Source organism: Myotis davidii, unplaced genomic scaffold (genome assembly GCF_000327345.1).
Source record: "Myotis davidii unplaced genomic scaffold, ASM32734v1 scaffold803, whole genome shotgun sequence".
In the NCBI taxonomy this organism is placed as follows: Eukaryota; Metazoa; Chordata; class Mammalia; order Chiroptera; family Vespertilionidae; genus Myotis; species Myotis davidii.
In genome coordinates this window covers 136,568-154,524 of record NW_006295567.1, presented here as the reverse complement: position 1 = coordinate 154,524, position 17,957 = coordinate 136,568, and the positions used below count along the sequence as shown (strand labels likewise).

Below are 17,957 nucleotides of genomic sequence, written 5' to 3'. Positions count from 1 at the left end.
TCCGGTGGTCAGGGCCAAATTAGACTGTCAGATTTTGCAATTGGAATTTTAGAGGAAGAGTAAAGTTAAAAGACGTGTCATGAAGGCCAGAGGGCCTCTGACATTTGCGCCCTCCCACACGGCGCTTAACGGAGTGTGGAGCCCATGGTGGGTGTGTGCCCAGGGGCAGTTTATTAAGTATGTGGGTGAATGAAAATTGTGTTAAATTGTTCTTAATATCCAAAGTCTATTAAGTTTTCAGGCTGGTAGAACATCCATGCAAATCCGCGGTGTGCACGGGGCAGAGACTTGATTGTGGTGAGCACCAAGTTTCATAAAGACTTGAGTATTCAGTTAATTCAATTAAAAAAATGATCCCCTGCTTTTGAGACACAAAATGAAAAGCTCCAGTGATCTCTTACACCCGTCCCCTCTGCTATTTCCTGAACTTTGTAGCAGAAATCTGAACATCGCTAATTAAAATGGTAACTACTTCCCACTCCCACGCAAAGCCCTCTGTGTTGAATCACTAATTATTTCGCTTTGTTCATTAGAATGGACCAACCAAGGCAAACACACTGTGTAAAGATATTTAACAAGAAGTTGGACTTCCGAAGTGTTCTCTTTAACCCATAGTGAGCCTGGCACTTGGATTAACTGAGTGCTTGTCTGCTTAATTGACGTTTTATTGTATGGTACCCATAGCTGCCAAAGGGCTCTGCTGGTAGAAATAATATTGCTGTGCTATTAAGTTTGAACAAATGTGGTGAAAATTGTGCAGGTAAATATGGAATGTATGATAGAATAAAACTTTAAAAAATGTGGGTGGGAGTTTGGGAAAGATCAGGAGACAGAGGTGGTGATGGTTGCGCAACAGTGTGAATGTATTTAGTGCCACTGACCGGCACACTTAAAAATGGTTAAAATGTTACATTTTATGTGCTATATATTTTGCCACATGAAATATTTAAATAAACTTAATTATATAGATGAGTGAGAAGTTTATGAAAGGCAGGACTAAGAACACTCTAATAGAAATTTAAAAGTGTACTTGTGCCGGCCTGGGTGCCTCAGTGGTTGAGCATCGACCTATGAACCAGGAGGTCATGGTTCAGTTCTCAGTCAGGGCATGTGCCTGGGTTGCAGGCTCCATCCCTACTGTGGGGTGTGCAGGAGGCAACCAATCAATGATTCTGTGTCATCGTTGATATTTCTATCTCTATCCCTCTGCCTTCCTCCCTGAAATCAATAAAAATATATTTTAAAAATATATTTAAAATATTTAAAAAATAGAAGCCTACTGGGTAGTCAAATAGAGAGTTGTGGTCTTTTATCAGGAATGATATGCAGAGTCCTCGCTTTAGTACATGTTGGAAACGGAAAGAACAGAGATAATCAATGATGTCGCCTGTCCTATTTTCTTTCCCTGACAGCTCAGTGCTTTGGTCCAAGGTTACATGGTGAGTCAGTGACAGTGCTAGGAATAGAATGCTGGAATCCGGAGTCAGTCCCCTCATTCTCACTTCTAAACCACAGGAGAACATTTCCAGTTACTAGTCTGTACCTCACAGACATCTGGCTGACATTGAGTTTGAGGCAAATTTCACTGACAGTTGAAACCATTATGAAACATAGAATGATCTTTATTGTCCAAAATGGGGCTCAGCTCCTTGGCTGTGGTATGCACCCGGCAAGCATGTGATCGAGGGCTTAACCCAGCTGTCCTCATCTTAGGCACAGAGACTTGTCAATGCGGCCAGCATCAGTCTCTGAGCTGGACAGAATGTTTATGTGTCATCTAGCCCAATTCTCAGCACTTGCACCACTGTTCCCAGACTTTATTGGTGGCTCTTTCTCCCAAATCCTTCCTCTTGGGCCCTAAATGGCCTTAGAAGCTTTCTGACATGACACTTTCCAGCCACTGTTAGTCCATTAGAAGTAATGCCAGAGATTAAAGTCCATTGCTAATCCTGGTGAAATTAATTTCCCACCCAAGCTAGGGAATCTCTTCCCCAACATTCCTCACATGGGTCTCATTGAATCATGGCCTAAACACAGTGACTTCAGACATCCCAACCCTTTTCTCAGCAACTCAGATTCTCACAAAGTCTTATTTTGAGCTAACACGCATAACTTCCACCCACTGGTTCTATTAGGTTGAAACATTTGCAAATAGAACGTAGTCTGATATTCCCAACTGAAATAGCAGATCAATATTGATTACTTGGTTATTAAGCAGAATAGCTGATGTTTAATTAGTACTTACTACGTGCCCGTGCCTTTCTGAGGTCTTTACATGAATCAGCTCCCACAATCTGTGACAGTTCTGTAAGGCAACCACTGATGCCAGCGACATGGTCTAAGTTGCTCCCCACTCGATTCACCTCATCTTTTCTAAACGGTGCATTTCAAGTTGGCGATGTTCTTTTCTGGTGGATTGATCTTTGCAGAGAGCCTCAGAGTCCCGAGGTCTGGAAGCACGGACATGGTGGGCACCTCCACTTCCCTCCAGACTCTGTAACCTCTGCCTGTGCCCTGGGCTCCTGGGGGCTTTATCGTGCTCTGACACCACTGACCTGTGAGGTCACCGTCTGCCCTTCCACAAGTGGTTTTTTGTTTGTTTGTTTTTACATTTTTGTGTTTTGTATTTATTCAGTTGAAGTTTTTAAAAATGCCCCCCTATTGAACGTTCTCTTGTTAGTTTTCATGCGTCTTTCCAGCCACCAGGGTCTTTACAGGCTCTGGTTTCTGTCATCTAGATCCTTCCTGCTTCTTCCCAGTCTCATGTCACCTCATAAAACTGGGACAGACCTAAGTACATAGCTAAAGCCTTCCTTTCAGTCTGACACTGGCCAGGAATAGCCACCACTTGCCTCTCTTTGGGAAGCAGGCAAATGGTTTTGAAAAACATTTTATTGATTACAAATGTCATTCTTACTTGTTTTTTATTATGGTAACTAAGCAGCCTATTTCTTGGAAAGCTAAGGAACGGTTGTTGTGTTTATTCTAGAAAACAATCTTGGGCCTGGCTGTCACCAAACACACTCTTGTCCCCAGCATTTGCTTCTCTGCTTCCTGCCTAGTAATTAATGTCCTAAAATAGTGGGGAGAAGCTTAAGAGGGTAATTTACAGAAGAAATCACTCCTGCTGCGAGGGATGGGTAGCTCCCTTGAATAGGTTATCTTAGCTGTTCTTCTTCTTCTTCTTCTTCTTCTTTTTTAAAAGTATTTTAGGGAGTTCTGTGGTTCGATTCAGAAATTCCAGGTTGGCTCACAGACCAGGTGATGTCTGGTTAGTGACAGTATCTCTTGCCTCCTGGGGAACTGATAGGGGAGAGGCTGGTAGAGTAGGTGGGGCAAGAAAGAGCATCTGAGCTGGATGGAGGGAAGAAAGAAGGACAGAGGAGGTAGAGAGTATTAAAACTCATTAAGCATCTGCTGTATGCTTGGCACTGCACCCAGTATGTCCCCCAGTGAGGGCAGGTGTTACACCCACTTTCAGATGAAGAAACTGAGGCTCTGAGAGGCAGTATGAGCTACCCTATGTCATATGACTGATCAGTGTTAGTATCAGTATTTAAACCAGGGTCTCTCACATTCTAAAACCCACCTTCCTCTCCTTATGCTGTGATGCCTCAAGGAATCAGGCACCTCTCAAGAGGAGGGCAGAGAAACAGGTGGAGGGAAGGGAAGTAAGACAGAGAAGGTCAGCAAACTGCAGTCAGCGGTAGCTCTCAGGGTAGCTCTCGGCCTGCTGGGTCCGAGAGCACTGCCATTGGCCGGTGTCTGCTGGGAGCCCCGTGGTGATGTGTATTGCTCCTCATTAGCTCTCTGTCCTCAAGTCTGCAGGGGTGTAGGCTGCTGGGAAGGGCGTTTTGGGTCACAGCAGTGTGGTTAGCCAGGAACCCAAGGGCTGGAGGAAATCAAGCAGTGTCTTGTCAGGAGAGCTGTTCTCTCCTGCTTTTCACAAACAGGCGTTTTAGGAGAGAGCCATGAAACCAGGACCGCTATAGCCTGCCCTATTTTTGGTTGATTTTCCATTATAAATTCTAGCACAGAACTATATTTCCAATAAACTGAACTGAAAACTTTCTCTGGGTTTTACCAACACTTTACTGTATCTGGGATCTTCCTCTTCCCACACAGTAGAAATGTTTCCCACAGCTGTGGCTACTGCGTGCTTATTGGGGTCCCTCAGCCTGACAAGGTGCTCTGAGTCAGAAGGGATGTGGCCCTGACCGGTTTGGTCAGTGGATAGAGCGTCGGCCTGCGGACTCAAGGGTCCCAGGTTCGATTCCGGTCAAGGGCATGTACCTTGGTTGTGGGCACATACCCAGTAGGGAGTGTGTAGGAGGCAGCTGATCGATGTTTCTCTCTCATCGATGTTTCTAACTCTCTATCCCTCTTCCTCTCTGTAAAAAATCAATAAAATATGTTTTAAAAAAAGAAAAAAAAAAAGAAGGGATGTGATTCCCCTTTGTGTAGCCCCCAGGCCTGGACAAATGATTTCTCCTAACAGCAATTAAGGTTTTAAAACCAAACAATAAGGACAAATTGGAACTTGATTGTCAAGGCACTAAGTCACACAGCCTTAGATGTCAACTCAGGCGGCCCACACTCTTAAATCTCAAGTACCCTTCATTGCAGCTCTGACTGGGGAGCCAGACCCAGCAGCCTGGACTCACACAGCCTTAGATGTCAACTCAGGCGGCCCTGATGTCAACACTCTTAAATCTCAAGTAGCCTTCATTGCAGCTCTGACTGGGGAGCCAGACCCAGTAGCCTGGACCTCCCGTTACTGTGGGCGCCCGGTGACCTGCTGGCCTTCAGAGGTTTCTGTGCGATTCTTTTTAACTGGGCCTGTATCACTATGGAATAGGAGACAGTTGTTCATTCTGGAATGAGATGATTTCAGAAGCTGTACTCTTGGTGTCAGGCCTGAATGTGTTTGGTAGTAGGGACCGTGTGGGAACACATGTTGTGAGTGTAGTGAGCCCTTTTCTGGCCTTCCTTCCCGCCAGCAAGCCAAACTACAGCAGCAGATGGACCTGCAGAAGAGTCACATTTTCCGTCTGACTCAAGGGTTGCAAGAAGCTCTAGATCGGGCTGATCTGCTGAAGACAGAAAGGAGTGATCTGGAATACCAGCTGGAAAATATTCAGGTGAGACCTGGCAGAGGGAATTTGCTTAACAAGTGTCTGCAGAGCCACAGCCTGGTGGCTAAGAGCCAGCTGGTGAAACGGTCAGTATCTTCATGCTGTGCACTGTTGTGTGTTTCCCCCAGGACTTCATTACGAGCATTTCCAAATATTCAGAGAAGTTGGAAAACTTCTATAACGATTACCCCTGAGATTCTAGTATTAGCCACTTGCTATTTTTACCTTTTCACATGTTTATCCATCCATCAGTCCACGCCTTCCCCCCCACCCCCCCAAACACACACACACACACACACACACACACACACATACACACCCTTTTGGCTATAAGAATATGACTGAGTAAATCAATATTGACTGAGTATGTTCGTGTTGAATTTTCATATGCTAGTATGCTACCGACTGTATTTTTTATTAAAGTATCAAATTTAAAAGTATACTTCCTTCTGGGTCTGAGGTTGTTTTTGTTCTGATGAATTTCAGGTTCTCTATTCTCATGAAAAGGTGAAAATGGAGGGCACTATTTCTCAACAAACCAAACTTATTGATTTTCTGCAAGCCAAAATGGACCAACCTGCTAAAAAGAAAAAGGTGGGTCATCATGTTTGAAAGGGGGACTTGACATTTTGCCCAACCATATGATGGTTCAGTGAAAACCATGGTGATACATAATCCAGGGAACATTGAGGAAAACAAAATGTACATTTTCTTATTTTATTTTGGGTTGAAATGTAGGTTTGAGATCATCAGAATAGCCTTCAAAGAGAAGATATCATTGTCAATTCTGTACTTTATGTTCATGGTTTTAAAATTGTAGTGCCTGTCTCTGTTAAGGGAGTAATTTTTTTTTTTTAACTTAAGAAACTGGGAAGACAGCAGAGAAAGGTTTATACATGGGTCACCGTACAGGTCTCCAAAGGGGGGTCTCAGCTCATGTGTATGTGACTCCAGAGGGATTAGCAGGTCACAGGTATGGGACTTTAGAGAGATTACAGGCCACATGTATGGGACTCCAGAAAAGACTAGAAATCACCTGGCCCAGTCGTTTTGATTGGCTCATGAGAGAGCTGAAGTAACCAGTTCAAAGTGCCTGACTGGACAGTTACGTCCTCCACCAAGTACTGCTCCATCCTTTTAAAGTTGTAGCAGACAAATTAAAAATTAGCGAAAAAATCTTCCCAAACAGGCAACTATGGGCAGGGTTTCATATGGTATAGATGCACATGGGAAGATTTTTTTCTAGTTGTTTCAGACAGGGAAGAAAGGACAGAGAGAGAGAGAGAGAGAGAGAGAGAGAGAGAGAGAGAGAGAGAGAGAGAGGGAGGGAGAGAGAGAGAGAGAGAGCGAGAGAGAGAGCGCGAGGAGAGAGAGAGAGACATCGATGTGAGAGAGATACATCAATTGGTTGCTCCTGCATGCATCCCAACAGGGATGAACCTGCAACCTAGCTATGTGCCCTGACCGGGAAATCGAACCCGTGGCCTTCTGATGCATGGGAAATGCTGCAACCAACTGGTCTCTACCGGTTAGGGTGGAACTTTTTTTTTTTTTAATAAGCCTAGCACATTCTTTTCTGAACCACTGAAGCCCTCCTTTGAGGTTTGGCCAAGTGTTCTCAGTTTGCAAAGGTCTCTAAGGAATTCTGTTTCCTCCCAAAGGCGGTCTTACCCCAGAGTAACAGTGGCAGGGCTTTCCCAGAACACGTCTCTGTTGACGGAGTACTGAGGCTTGAAGGGGTACACGGTCTCCATGAGCCTAGTGCTGCATTTACAGTCAGGATGAGAGCAGCATTTGCAAGCAGCCTCCTACTGAGTGGTGGCTGCGGGGGGGAAGGAATTTCTTGCACGCTGTGTGACTGTGTTTGTTATGCATATGATATCTAATCTTTTTTATTTTAGCAGTGGACTGTTATCTGATTATGTCACTTGATGTAGTTAGGGTGTTTCCATTTTTTTGTTTTTATTTTGTCTCATTATTATATGGTTTCCTTTTTTTCTTTTATGTAGAACACATGTCTCCACTTGCATTTTTTTTTTGAGTAAGCCCCTAATTCTGACATAATTTTAGCATTCCATTTTTTGTTGCTTCTGTTTTTTATAACACTCTTCTCTGTGTCTTGTAACTAAGCATCATGAGACATATTCAAGGCAAGAGTGATTTCCGAACCATCTCTCCTGACTCCATCCTCCACTTCCATTTTTTGAGGGTAAAGAATCAGGAAATGGCTCTCCTCCTTGGGAATGCTTAAGGAAGAGGTGGTGGCAATCCAAGCATCTTTAAACCCTCTCGGTGAAAATTTGCGCATCCCTATTTTTTCCAGCCGCTGGAATGGGCTGTGGCCCTCTCCCCTCCCCCTCACATGCCATTTTTACTAAATCCGCTTACAGTGAGTATGCTCCTGGCTTTCGTGGTGTGCTCCTCCCAAGTCAGCGTTCCTTTAGCTAGCGTCAAGTGCCAGTCTCCAGGAGTTAGGAGATATCTCTGTTTCCATTGCTAGGGTTTATTTAGTCGACGGAAAGAGGACCCTGCTTTGCCCACACAGGTTCCTCTGCAGTACAATGAGCTGAAGGTGGCTCTGGAGAAGGAGAAAGCTCGCTGTGCTGAGCTAGAGGAAGCGCTTCAGAAGACCCGCATCGAGCTCCGCTCCGCCCGCGAGGAAGGTAGGGCTCCCAGCTCTCTAGGCAGTGTTAGGGCCCACCCGAGGAGGTTGCTCAAGACCAGCTCGGCATCTGTATTTATGGCCTATGAGCTTTCAGTCCAGACACCCAAAATCTGAACAATTCATGGCATCCTTGGCATTGCTGATTTGGTACAATGATGTCCTTTTAGTTTGGGGCCCTTGAAAGACAGCCTGGGGCAGTCCATGGGCTCGGGCCTCTTGGTGACTCGGCTTACCAAAAGGTGTTGGACTGCTCTCTCTCCAGCTGCTCACCGGAAAGCCACCGACCATCCGCACCCATCTACACCGGCCACTGCGAGGCAGCAGATTGCCATGTCTGCCATCGTGCGGTCGCCCGAGCACCAGCCCAGTGCCATGAGCCTGCTCGCCCCGCCGTCCAGCCGTAGAAAGGAGTCTTCAACTCCAGAGGGTACGTTCTCAAGCCATTGGAGTTTGGTTGACATTTTTTTTTTCATTAAGAAATACGGTAAAAATGATACGTAATGACATTAAGGGATAAGGAGTAAGAATCAAATCTCTCCATCCTCCCAATCCTAGTTCCCTTACCCAGAGTCAACCACTGTGTTCATCCAGCAGTGGTTCGTGGAACTGCATGTCTGTTTTATTCATATATTTTATATTATATAATCATATTTAAAGAGCCTGAGAAAATAAGCATGTTTTTCGTAGGCCTTTTTTCTTTTATAAATATCAGCGCACACTGTGTTATACACCACAAAACACCTTTCTTCTTTTAGTTAAAATGTTATCTGAGAGTGTGTCATATGAACACACACGGATGGACCTCATCCTTTTCAAGGGATGCATAGTGCTCCATGGGGTGGGTATGTGACTCACCTGTTACACAAGGCGCTGGTGGTGGGCATCTTTGTTATTTCTAGTTGCTTGTTACCATACACCCCATGCCTCTGGGCATTGTAGCCGTAGGGTATGCTCTTAGGGAAGGAATCACTGGGTTGAAGGTTATGTGGTTTTTGAGTGTTGTTAGTTCATGCGGGTTTATATTCCACCAACAGTGTAAGGAGTTTTCTTTATAGTCTCAGAAGTATTCTGTTCACCCAGAGATGAAAACGACTTAAAGAAGGTGGTTGGAAAGTCTTAGGGAGAGTGGAGTAGAGCTGTGATTTAGCATCATGGTATCACCGTCAAACCGACTTTCGTCATAAATATTGTAACTCTCCATGGCATTCTGCTGGTTTTCTTCAATGATAATATCATCTGTTTTCTCTGTTTACATAACACTGAATCAGTCAAAGAACTTTACCCTTAAAGTCACTAAAATGGTGATGTTAACAGGAAAGACAGGTTCCTGGCTCTGGTGTCTGTTGACAGGGCTGTGGAGAGTGGCTCCCTGAGTACTTTGTGATGCTCAGAGCACTTCCTTCGTGTGCCTTGAACGTGAACATGTCATTTATTCCTTATAACTTTGTGGTAAAGGAAGGGGGGTGATGTTAAATGGTGAATGTAATTTATATTCAGAAATTTCTTGGTGTTGTCTCTAGTTAACTAAGTTCTAGGTCACTATTAAGAGGGGGCCTATTAAAAGGAAAAAAAACATCTTATTTTAACAGATAGGAATATAAGTGTAAGAATCTGGTTCTTAAGGCTTAAAAGTTGGGTTTTTCACATGAGGTTATTCATGATGGAACTAGACATGAAGGGAGAATTCTTGAGTCAGCTTATCCTATCCTATATAATAAAAGCCTAATAAGCCAAGTGTCTGGTCGTCTGGTTGTCCATTCAACCAATCAAAGTGTGATATGCTAACGATATGCTAATGCCACTCAACTGCTCACTATGACACGCACTAAAACCAGGGGGCAGACGTTCCGACTGGTAGGTTAGCTTGTTGTTGGGGTCTGGCCAATTGGGACCGAGCAAGACGGGCCGGACATGCCCTGGAGCCCTCCTGCGGTCCCTCCCCAGCTGACCAACCTCCCATGTCCCTCCCTGGCCCCAATTGTGCACCAGTGGGATCCCTCGGACTGGTCTGCACCCTTTCACAATCCAGGACCCCTTGGAGGATATCGGAGAGCCGGTTTCAGCCCGATCCTGCAGGCCAGGCTGAAGGACCCCAATGGTGCACGAATTCATGCACTGGGCCTCTAGTATATTTAATAGTTATAAATTCTGTAATTGATATTTGTGATTTTTAAATTGGATTCTGAAATGCTCTAGATAAATGTTTTATCTGGGAAATCAAAGAATTCATAACTAAGATATTTACAAACCTTTGGCTTGAAAGCATGCTACTTTATGCCCACAAACATCTATGCTATCATGTAGTTGACCTCCTACTTTCTTTAAAAACCCCTAATTCCTGGTAACCAGAAAATAGAGATTTTAAGTTGATTCATATAAATTAGATGCATCTGTTAGTGTTAAAATAGTTTCTCACCATGGTCAATATGGCTCAGTTGGTGGGAGCATCATGTGGTACACTGTAAGGTGATGGGTTTGATTCCTGGTCAGGGCAATAGGGCACATACCTAGGCTGAGGATTTGATCCCTGGTCAGGGTGGATATGGGAGACAACGGATTCATGTTTCTCTCTCACATCATTGTTGCTCTGTCTTTCCCTTTTCCCCTCCCTTCCTCTCTCTAAAATCAATAAAAAATATATATTAAAATTTTTTTTAAGTTCCCCTATCTGTAACCAACCTGCTGTAATATTTTTTTAAGCAATGATATTGAGCCCGCTGGTTTGGTTTGGCTCAGTGGATAGAGCGTCGGTCTGCAGACTGAAGGGTCCCATGTTTGATTCCGGTCAAGGGCATGTACCTTGATTGCAGGCATATCCCCAGTAGGGAGTGTGCAGGAGGCAGCTGATCGATGTTTCTCTCTCATCGATGTTTCTAACTCCCTATCTCTCTCCTTTCCTCTCAGTAAAAAATCAATAAAATGTATAAAAAACAAAACAAAAACAATATTATTGAGATAAGTTCACACGTCATACCGTGTACTCACTGAAATGTATAATTCAGTCTTTTTTGTTAAATTTACCAGGTTGTATAACATTGCATTCTAATATTTGGTTCCATCCTTTCCCCCGCAAAAAAACCTTCTATACTGATTAGCAGTCACTTCCCATTTCTCTTTTTGCCCAACCTCTGGCAATCATGAATGTGCTTTCTGTCTCTGAATTTGCATTCTGGACATGTCATGTAAATGGAATCAAACCATATGTGGCTTTTTTCATTGAGCGTAAAGTTTTGAGATCCATCCACCACATACTCCATTTTCATGGCTGAATAATATTCTACTGTATGAAAAGCACATTTGGGCATTTGGGTTGTTTCCATTTTTTTGGCTGTCATATATAATGCTGTTATGAACATTTATGTACACATTTTGTAGCTGCATATATTTTCAATTCTCTTGGGCATATACCTACGAGTGAAATTTCTGGGTCACATGGTAATCCTATGTTTAACTTTTTGGGGAACTGCCAGAGTGGGTTCCAAAGTGGCCTTGGCATTTTACATTCCAACCAGCAATGTATGCAGATTCCAATGTCTGCACATCCTCACCACTTATTTTCCATATTTTAAATTCTAGACTTCTGGGGACATGAACGGTATCTCCTTGTGGTTTTGATCTGCGTTTCCCTAGTGACTAGTGATGTCGAGCATCTTTATATTTGTTTGTTGGTCATTCATTTATCTTCTTTGGCAAGATGTTTATTCAGATCCTTTTCTCATTTTTAATTAGGTTATGTGTCATTTTATTACTGCTTTGTAAGAGTTCTTTATATAGTCAAGCTACAAGTCCCTTGTCAGAGCATGACATGCAAGTATTTTTTCCTGTTCTGTGGACTGTCTTTCCACTTTCTTGATGGTTTAACTTGTAGCACCCTAATGATTTTAACATTTTCCTCCAGAGTTCAGCCGGCGTCTTAAGGAACGCATGCACCACAATATTCCTCACCGGTTTAACGTGGGACTGAACATGCGAGCCACAAAGTGTGCCGTGTGTCTGGATACTGTGCACTTCGGACGCCAGGCATCCAAATGTCTTGGTAAGAGCAGTGGTTGTATGTTTGCAGTGGGCACCTGTGTGTCTCCACCTAAAAAAAAATCTATCCTTTCCCCCCCATTTTAATTTTCTTATCATAGAGTACATTCATTATCAAGCTTTAGTTTCCGTGGGAGGATACTATTTTTCTCTTGTTGGAGGAGTGAGTTTATACCTGTTTTTGGCTCATGTCTTCAACCTCCTGTACAAAATGCCTTGGGCTTTGCTAATTTCCAGCCCCCTTTCTTCTGGCTGGTCTCTGCCTCCCGTGAGGCTGTGTGCTTGCTCCCCCCACTGACCACCTGGAGCATGCACATGTGTCCTTTACACATTTGTTTGTGATAGCCTGGGAGAGGCCAGAACCACTGGACTGAGAGCACTTGGCTCTCTCATTTCCTGTCTCTGTAGTGGCCTGGCTCCTGCGGAAGCTTAGGGGTTACCTGGATGACAAGGCCAGACTGACAAGCCCGGCAGGGGGGTGGCTGGCGGAGGAAGGGAATGGTCCAGGATCAGCTACGCGAGTTTCCAGGTTGTCCCCTGCTTTTCCCTAGAATGTCAGGTGATGTGTCATCCTAAGTGCTCCACGTGCTTGCCGGCGACCTGTGGCCTGCCAGCCGAATATGCCACACACTTCACTGAGGCCTTCTGCCGCGACAAAATGAGCTCCCCGGGTCTCCAGGCCAAGGAGCCCAGCAGCAGCTTGCACCTGGAAGGTTGGATGAAGGTGCCCAGGTATCGTTGCAGGGTAGCGTGGGCTGGTGCTGGTGAAGGATGGCAAAACATGCCACCCCCAAAGATGCCACTCGGGGATAAGGACTGTTTTGAACTAAAAGCTCTTGAAAAACAGCACGTGCAAAAGGACACTCTGACCTCCCCTTCCTCTTCCTGAAAGTCGGAGATAAAACTCCCTGTCAGAGCTGCCCTCCCTGCACCAGCAGGAAAGAAACACTCCTATCACCAGAGACGGGGAGTCATGGCTGCCCCTGTACATGTTAGTCACTTTTCCAAAATTACTACTCTGTTCAGCCTAGAATACAAGCACTTGGCCTATCGGCTTTTTGGGTCTTTATTTTCCTATGGAGATGCCCAGGCAAAATGAGATGTGCTTGCTCTTCTCCCGTTCATCTTCTGGTGTCAGTGGAACTCCTATGCCAGCCACAGAACCTAGAGGGGTGAAGGAAATGTTTCCTCCCCTGTGCTGGCTGGTGTTTTCTAGAGAATTCCAGGGATGTCTTCTCTGGGCATCCCTCCCTCCCCCACCCCTTCTTCCCACCTGATTCCTCTGAATTCAAACATTTCTTCTTTTCCATCTGTTTTCCCAGGAATAACAAACGAGGACAGCAAGGCTGGGACAGGAAGTACATTGTCCTGGAGGGATCCAAAGTCCTCATTTATGACAACGAAGCCAGAGAAGGTAAATTAGTAATTCAGGGGGTTTCATTGCACGTGGTGGACCCAGGGCTCCCAGGCTTGGCGTGAAGGCTTTGTTTTTTTGGACTGCGCTGCAAGCCTTCTACAATTTCCCATTTTTGAAAATTAAACACCAAGTGACTTCACTAAAGGTTATTGGTACGATACTCACATCTATAGGTCTCCCTTCTGAAGACCCTGCAGGGTGCTGCCCTGAAGATTCCACCTGCTAACACACCTTCCGAGAACTCCTGCCTCAGCCAACTAACCCATAAATCCGCATCGTCATCACACAGTTGACTGTGCTGCTCATCTGACACACTTTATTTTTTTATCTTCCCTCTCCGCCTTCTCTGCACACCCTTCCCTCCTTTGTTCTCGTGTGCCTCTTTCCATGCATACTGTCTCCTCTCTCCTCTCTCTCTCTCTCTCTCTTCCTCTTTTCTCCTCTTGTTCTTGTTCCTGGTCTTTTGTTTTTCTTTCTGCCCTTCCTCTTTGCACCAAGCTGGACAGAGGCCGGTGGAAGAATTTGAGCTGTGCCTTCCCGACGGAGATGTATCTATTCATGGCGCCGTTGGTGCTTCTGAACTCGCAAATACAGCCAAAGCAGGTGAGAGCAGGAGCCTCTCCCGGAGGCGGGCTGGGCTTGCTGAATCAGTGGGGGCAGGAGGGTATGTGGGCGATTGGCCTGCACAAGGGCCCAACCTCCCGAACTCCCTGTCTTAGCAGTGAAATCTCTGAGACCTCAGGGCCATCCCTTCCGGCGGAGCGGGGGAATCCACATCCAACCCTGTGCTCTCTGTCGCATCTCCTAGATGTCCCATACATCCTGAAGATGGAGTCCCACCCGCATACCACCTGCTGGCCCGGGAGGACCCTCTACTTGCTAGCTCCCAGCTTCCCCGACAAGCAGCGCTGGGTCACCGCCTTAGAATCAGTTGTCGCAGGTGGGAGAGTTTCTAGGGAAAAGGCAGAAGCCGATGCTGTGAGTATGAAAGCGGGCGCTAGGGCTTGTCATTGTGGGCTGCCTCGGTGGGGTTCTGGCTGTCATGATTTCCCTCGGGCGTCCTCTCGGAGAGGTGATGGCTCCATGAGCGGAGTTCTGTGGGGACAGAGAGACAGGCTCTCAGGTGGCTCGTCTGGCATCACGGGCCCTCTTTCAGAATGGACAGCAGCACCATTAGCCACCTCTTAGTCATGGCAACACAGCAGCTATGGACTTAGACGGCAATCCTCTCTCTTGTTTATTCTGATGAGTTTATTGGGGTTGAAGGCTTGAGTTTCAAGCACGTTGGCCATGAAGCAGCACAAAAGGCGGCCGACAGCCGTGTCTACTTCAGGCAAGCTTTTCATCACCTTCTCAATTGCTTCGACACGATTTGCTCTTCCGTAGGCAGGTTTGAAATCCTACTTATCCTTGAACGTAGAATGTAGGGTGCAGCAGCCCTCCTAGAACTTTCCAGGATATAAACAGGGCTCGTTGTTCATTGGCATTTTCTCCACATAAGACCAAACAGTGCTTTTCAAACTCTTATCTCTCCTAATCTACACTTGAAATATTAGCAATTGGAAACCCTTAGCCACGAGCCTCCTGCTGTCAGGAGCTCTGTTCACTGGGTAGAGGTGTTCAGTGACCTGTTTCATCGTTACCCGCGTCCGCCTTTGACTGAATCCACGTTACTGTGTACACTAGGGCCCTGGCTGCTTTCCCCACGGGCTTCTGCCTGCGTGGGTTCAGGTAAAGAGACTCCGAAGCGTGTTGGTTTGCTGCTGACACCGGGCTTTGTGCTTTTGCTCGGGCCTGTAGGGGAAAGAACCTTCCATGTGCTCATTAACCCTTCGCAGGTACATCTTCAGCTTCAGCTTATTTTCCACGCAGAATATTTCTACAACTACTTTACTCATTTACTTCTGCGTCCAAGCGGAGTTCTAACTCCAACGCTAATTAACAGCCACCCCAGAGACAGCGGTAAGACCCCGTCTTGCCTTTTGAGCTCAGATCAAAATATGAGGCAAGCCAAGAGCAGAGGTGTGTTTCTGAGTGTTTTCAGGAATAACTTGCCTTTCTTTCTGGCATTAAGCTTCTCTCCATTCTTGCTTTTGTCTCTCTGGTCATGAAACAGTTCAATCTCACCAGGTCCTCTTTTTTCTTTCTTATTTTCTTTACATATGAAAAGAAATTGCTTGGAAACTCCCTGCTGAAACTGGAAGGTGATGACCGGCTAGACATGAACTGCACACTGCCCTTCAGCGACCAGGTAACGGCGTTTTCTGGACACTGTCAGCTTGGCTTCTGACAACAGCCACACACCATCAAGAAAGAAAGGGCTGTGTCAGCTTTGTGCCCCTTCCTGTTTGGTTGTTATGGTGACGTGACGGTGCTTATGTTCTGCCCTTGCACTTCTGCCCTTGCAGGTGGTGTTGGTAGGCACCGAGGAAGGGCTCTATGCACTGAATGTCTTGAAAAACTCCCTCACCCACGTCCCGGGAATCGGAGCAGTCTTCCAAATTTATATCATCAAGGACCTGGAGAAGCTCCTCATGATAGCAGGTGGAGGCCAAGGACATGGCGCTTTTTCTTCACTTTAAGGAAAACTGTTGGAAAGCCAGGCATTATGCTTGTGAAACCAGAAGGCAGGCCCTCCTGGGGGCAGGTTGGAGTGGAAGCAGCTCTTCTCTCTCTGTCCCTCTTTGTGCCCAGGATGATGGCCCTCTTGTTCATTTTCAGTTCCCTGGGGGTCCAGTATAGCACACACTGACACCCCCAAGGAACTTCTCACCATGTGACAGGTGAAGAGTAGTGAGCCTGAGGCTCATTAATGTCAGACCTTGGTCCTCATCGCACTCATACGCAGGAGCTCTGTGACGTCTCAGAGACCCTTTGTCTAGATTCACCACTTGTTAGGCTTTTGCCACCTTTTTTCCTCTCTTCCTGTGATACACAGACGTGTTATCACTTTTTTGGACTGAGAGTTGCAGCCAGTTCTTCAGCATTATCACCTAAGAACAGGGCATTCTCTCCTATAACCAAGGCAAGAATGTTTTTCTCTTTTGGGTACTATTTTTTTAAAAAGGAAAACAGTAATTTATTGGCTCAATGTTCGAAACATCCACAATTAGGTCCTGTTTTAGGCTTAGCTGGATGGATCCAGGAGCTGAGCTAAGATGGTCTGGAACTGACTTTTCTTGGTCTTCAGCTCTTTCCTCTGCTTGCTTTGTCTCTTCTTGTTGGCTTTCCATCAATGATGAGCGAGAATAATTGATGGGGCCTCCTGCACACCCCACACTGGTGATTGAGCCTGAAACCTGGGCATATGTCCTGACCAGGAATCGCACTGTGACCTCCTGGTTCATAGGTCGATGCTCAACCACTGAGCCACACCAGCTGGGCTCTTTGATCTTACTCTTCAGAACAGTGTTAGGTTCGCAGCGAAACTGATAAGACAGTATAGCGATTTCCCATAGGCCCCTTGTGGCGCCCCCCCTCCCCCACACACACACGCTCGCGCGCGCACACACACACACACACACACACACACACAAAAAGCCTCCCCCACTATCAACAGTCCCACCAGAGGGCACATCAGTTACAAGTAATGAACCTGCACTGACACATCATTGTCACCTAAAGTCCATAGTTTACATGCAGGTTTGCTCTTCGTGTTGTGTACTTATGGGTTTGTACCCTTAGGTTGTGCACGAATCCTCTATGATAGCATCATACAGAATAGTTCCACATGGTACTGTTATGAATTCATGGAGTTTAACCTTTGCTGGAATACAGTGCTCTGACACACTGCCCATAGTCAGACTTTATCTGTGCCCCATCCTGGCCTTTAGAGTAAATGTTTTCCTGAGTGGTGATCCACTCTGGGATCGTTCACTGCGTTCAGTCATGTCTCTTTAGTCTCTGTCAACCTGAGTGGATCCTTAGCCTGTCTGTTGTCTTCCATGACATTGCCATATTGGAATTGTCCGAGTCTGTTGTTTTATGAAATGTTCTCTCGGCGTTCCTATCCCGTTCTTACTTTGGGGGGAACATGTTTGAAAAGTATGGTTCACCTTCTCCAGTTTTCCGCCTGCAGAAAGTTTTTTTCTCCCAGAATCTTGACTGAGAGGCAAGATGTTTTCATCTGAGATCTGAAACTTGGACCGAAACTGTGTTTACAGGAATTCAGGGAAAGCAGGGCATCTGTGTGGCCTTGCTGGCTTTATTTGTGGATGGAATTAGAACTGCCATCCTGTGTCTTTGCCTGGCGTCCCCCCACTGACCACGACGCTGTTCCTCCCCCAGGAGAGGAGCGAGCCCTGTGTCTTGTTGACGTGAAGAAAGTGAAACAGTCCCTGGCACAGTCTCACCTTCCTGCCCAGCCGGACGTCTCGCCCAGCGTGTTTGAGGCTGTCAAGGGCTGCCACCTGTTTGCTGCTGGCAAGGTACGCTCTGCTCAGGGCCTCAGTGCGGAAAGTTTCACTAATTAATTTCCAGGTCTTTTTCCCAATATAAGCCTTTAAGGGCTACACATTTTCCTCTAACTACAGTTTTAGTTGCACCCTGTATATATATATATATATATTTTATTGATTTCAGAGAGGAAGGGTCCTTGGCTGGGAATCGAACCCGGAACCCTTCAGTTAACAGGCCAATGCTCTATCCACTGAGCCAAACTGGCTAGGCTGCACCCTGTAAATTTTTATTATTCAACATATTTTTAAAA

At 45.8% G+C, this 17,957-nt stretch overlaps 1 protein-coding gene across 4 annotated transcripts in view; it reads left to right on the top strand.

The window, feature by feature from the left end:
• Positions 1-17,957, top strand: part of CIT (citron rho-interacting serine/threonine kinase) — a 173,750-nt gene that overhangs the window by 141,174 nt on the left and 14,619 nt on the right. For 3 of the 4 annotated variants that reach the window (XM_006770293.2, XM_015568162.1, XM_006770291.2), the window contains 12 exons: positions 5,001-5,141; positions 5,622-5,729; positions 7,636-7,798; positions 8,063-8,227; positions 11,699-11,836; positions 12,384-12,564; positions 13,155-13,246; positions 13,748-13,852; positions 14,058-14,227; positions 15,420-15,500; positions 15,658-15,793; positions 17,537-17,676. In XM_006770293.2, coding sequence (XP_006770356.1) covers positions 5,001-5,141; positions 5,622-5,729; positions 7,636-7,798; positions 8,063-8,227; positions 11,699-11,836; positions 12,384-12,564; positions 13,155-13,246; positions 13,748-13,852; positions 14,058-14,227; positions 15,420-15,500; positions 15,658-15,793; positions 17,537-17,676 — 1,620 coding nt within the window. The remainder of the gene's footprint in view (positions 1-5,000; positions 5,142-5,621; positions 5,730-7,635; positions 7,799-8,062; positions 8,228-11,698; positions 11,837-12,383; positions 12,565-13,154; positions 13,247-13,747; positions 13,853-14,057; positions 14,228-15,419; positions 15,501-15,657; positions 15,794-17,536; positions 17,677-17,957) is intronic. The other variant, XM_006770292.2, reaches the window with a different exon arrangement.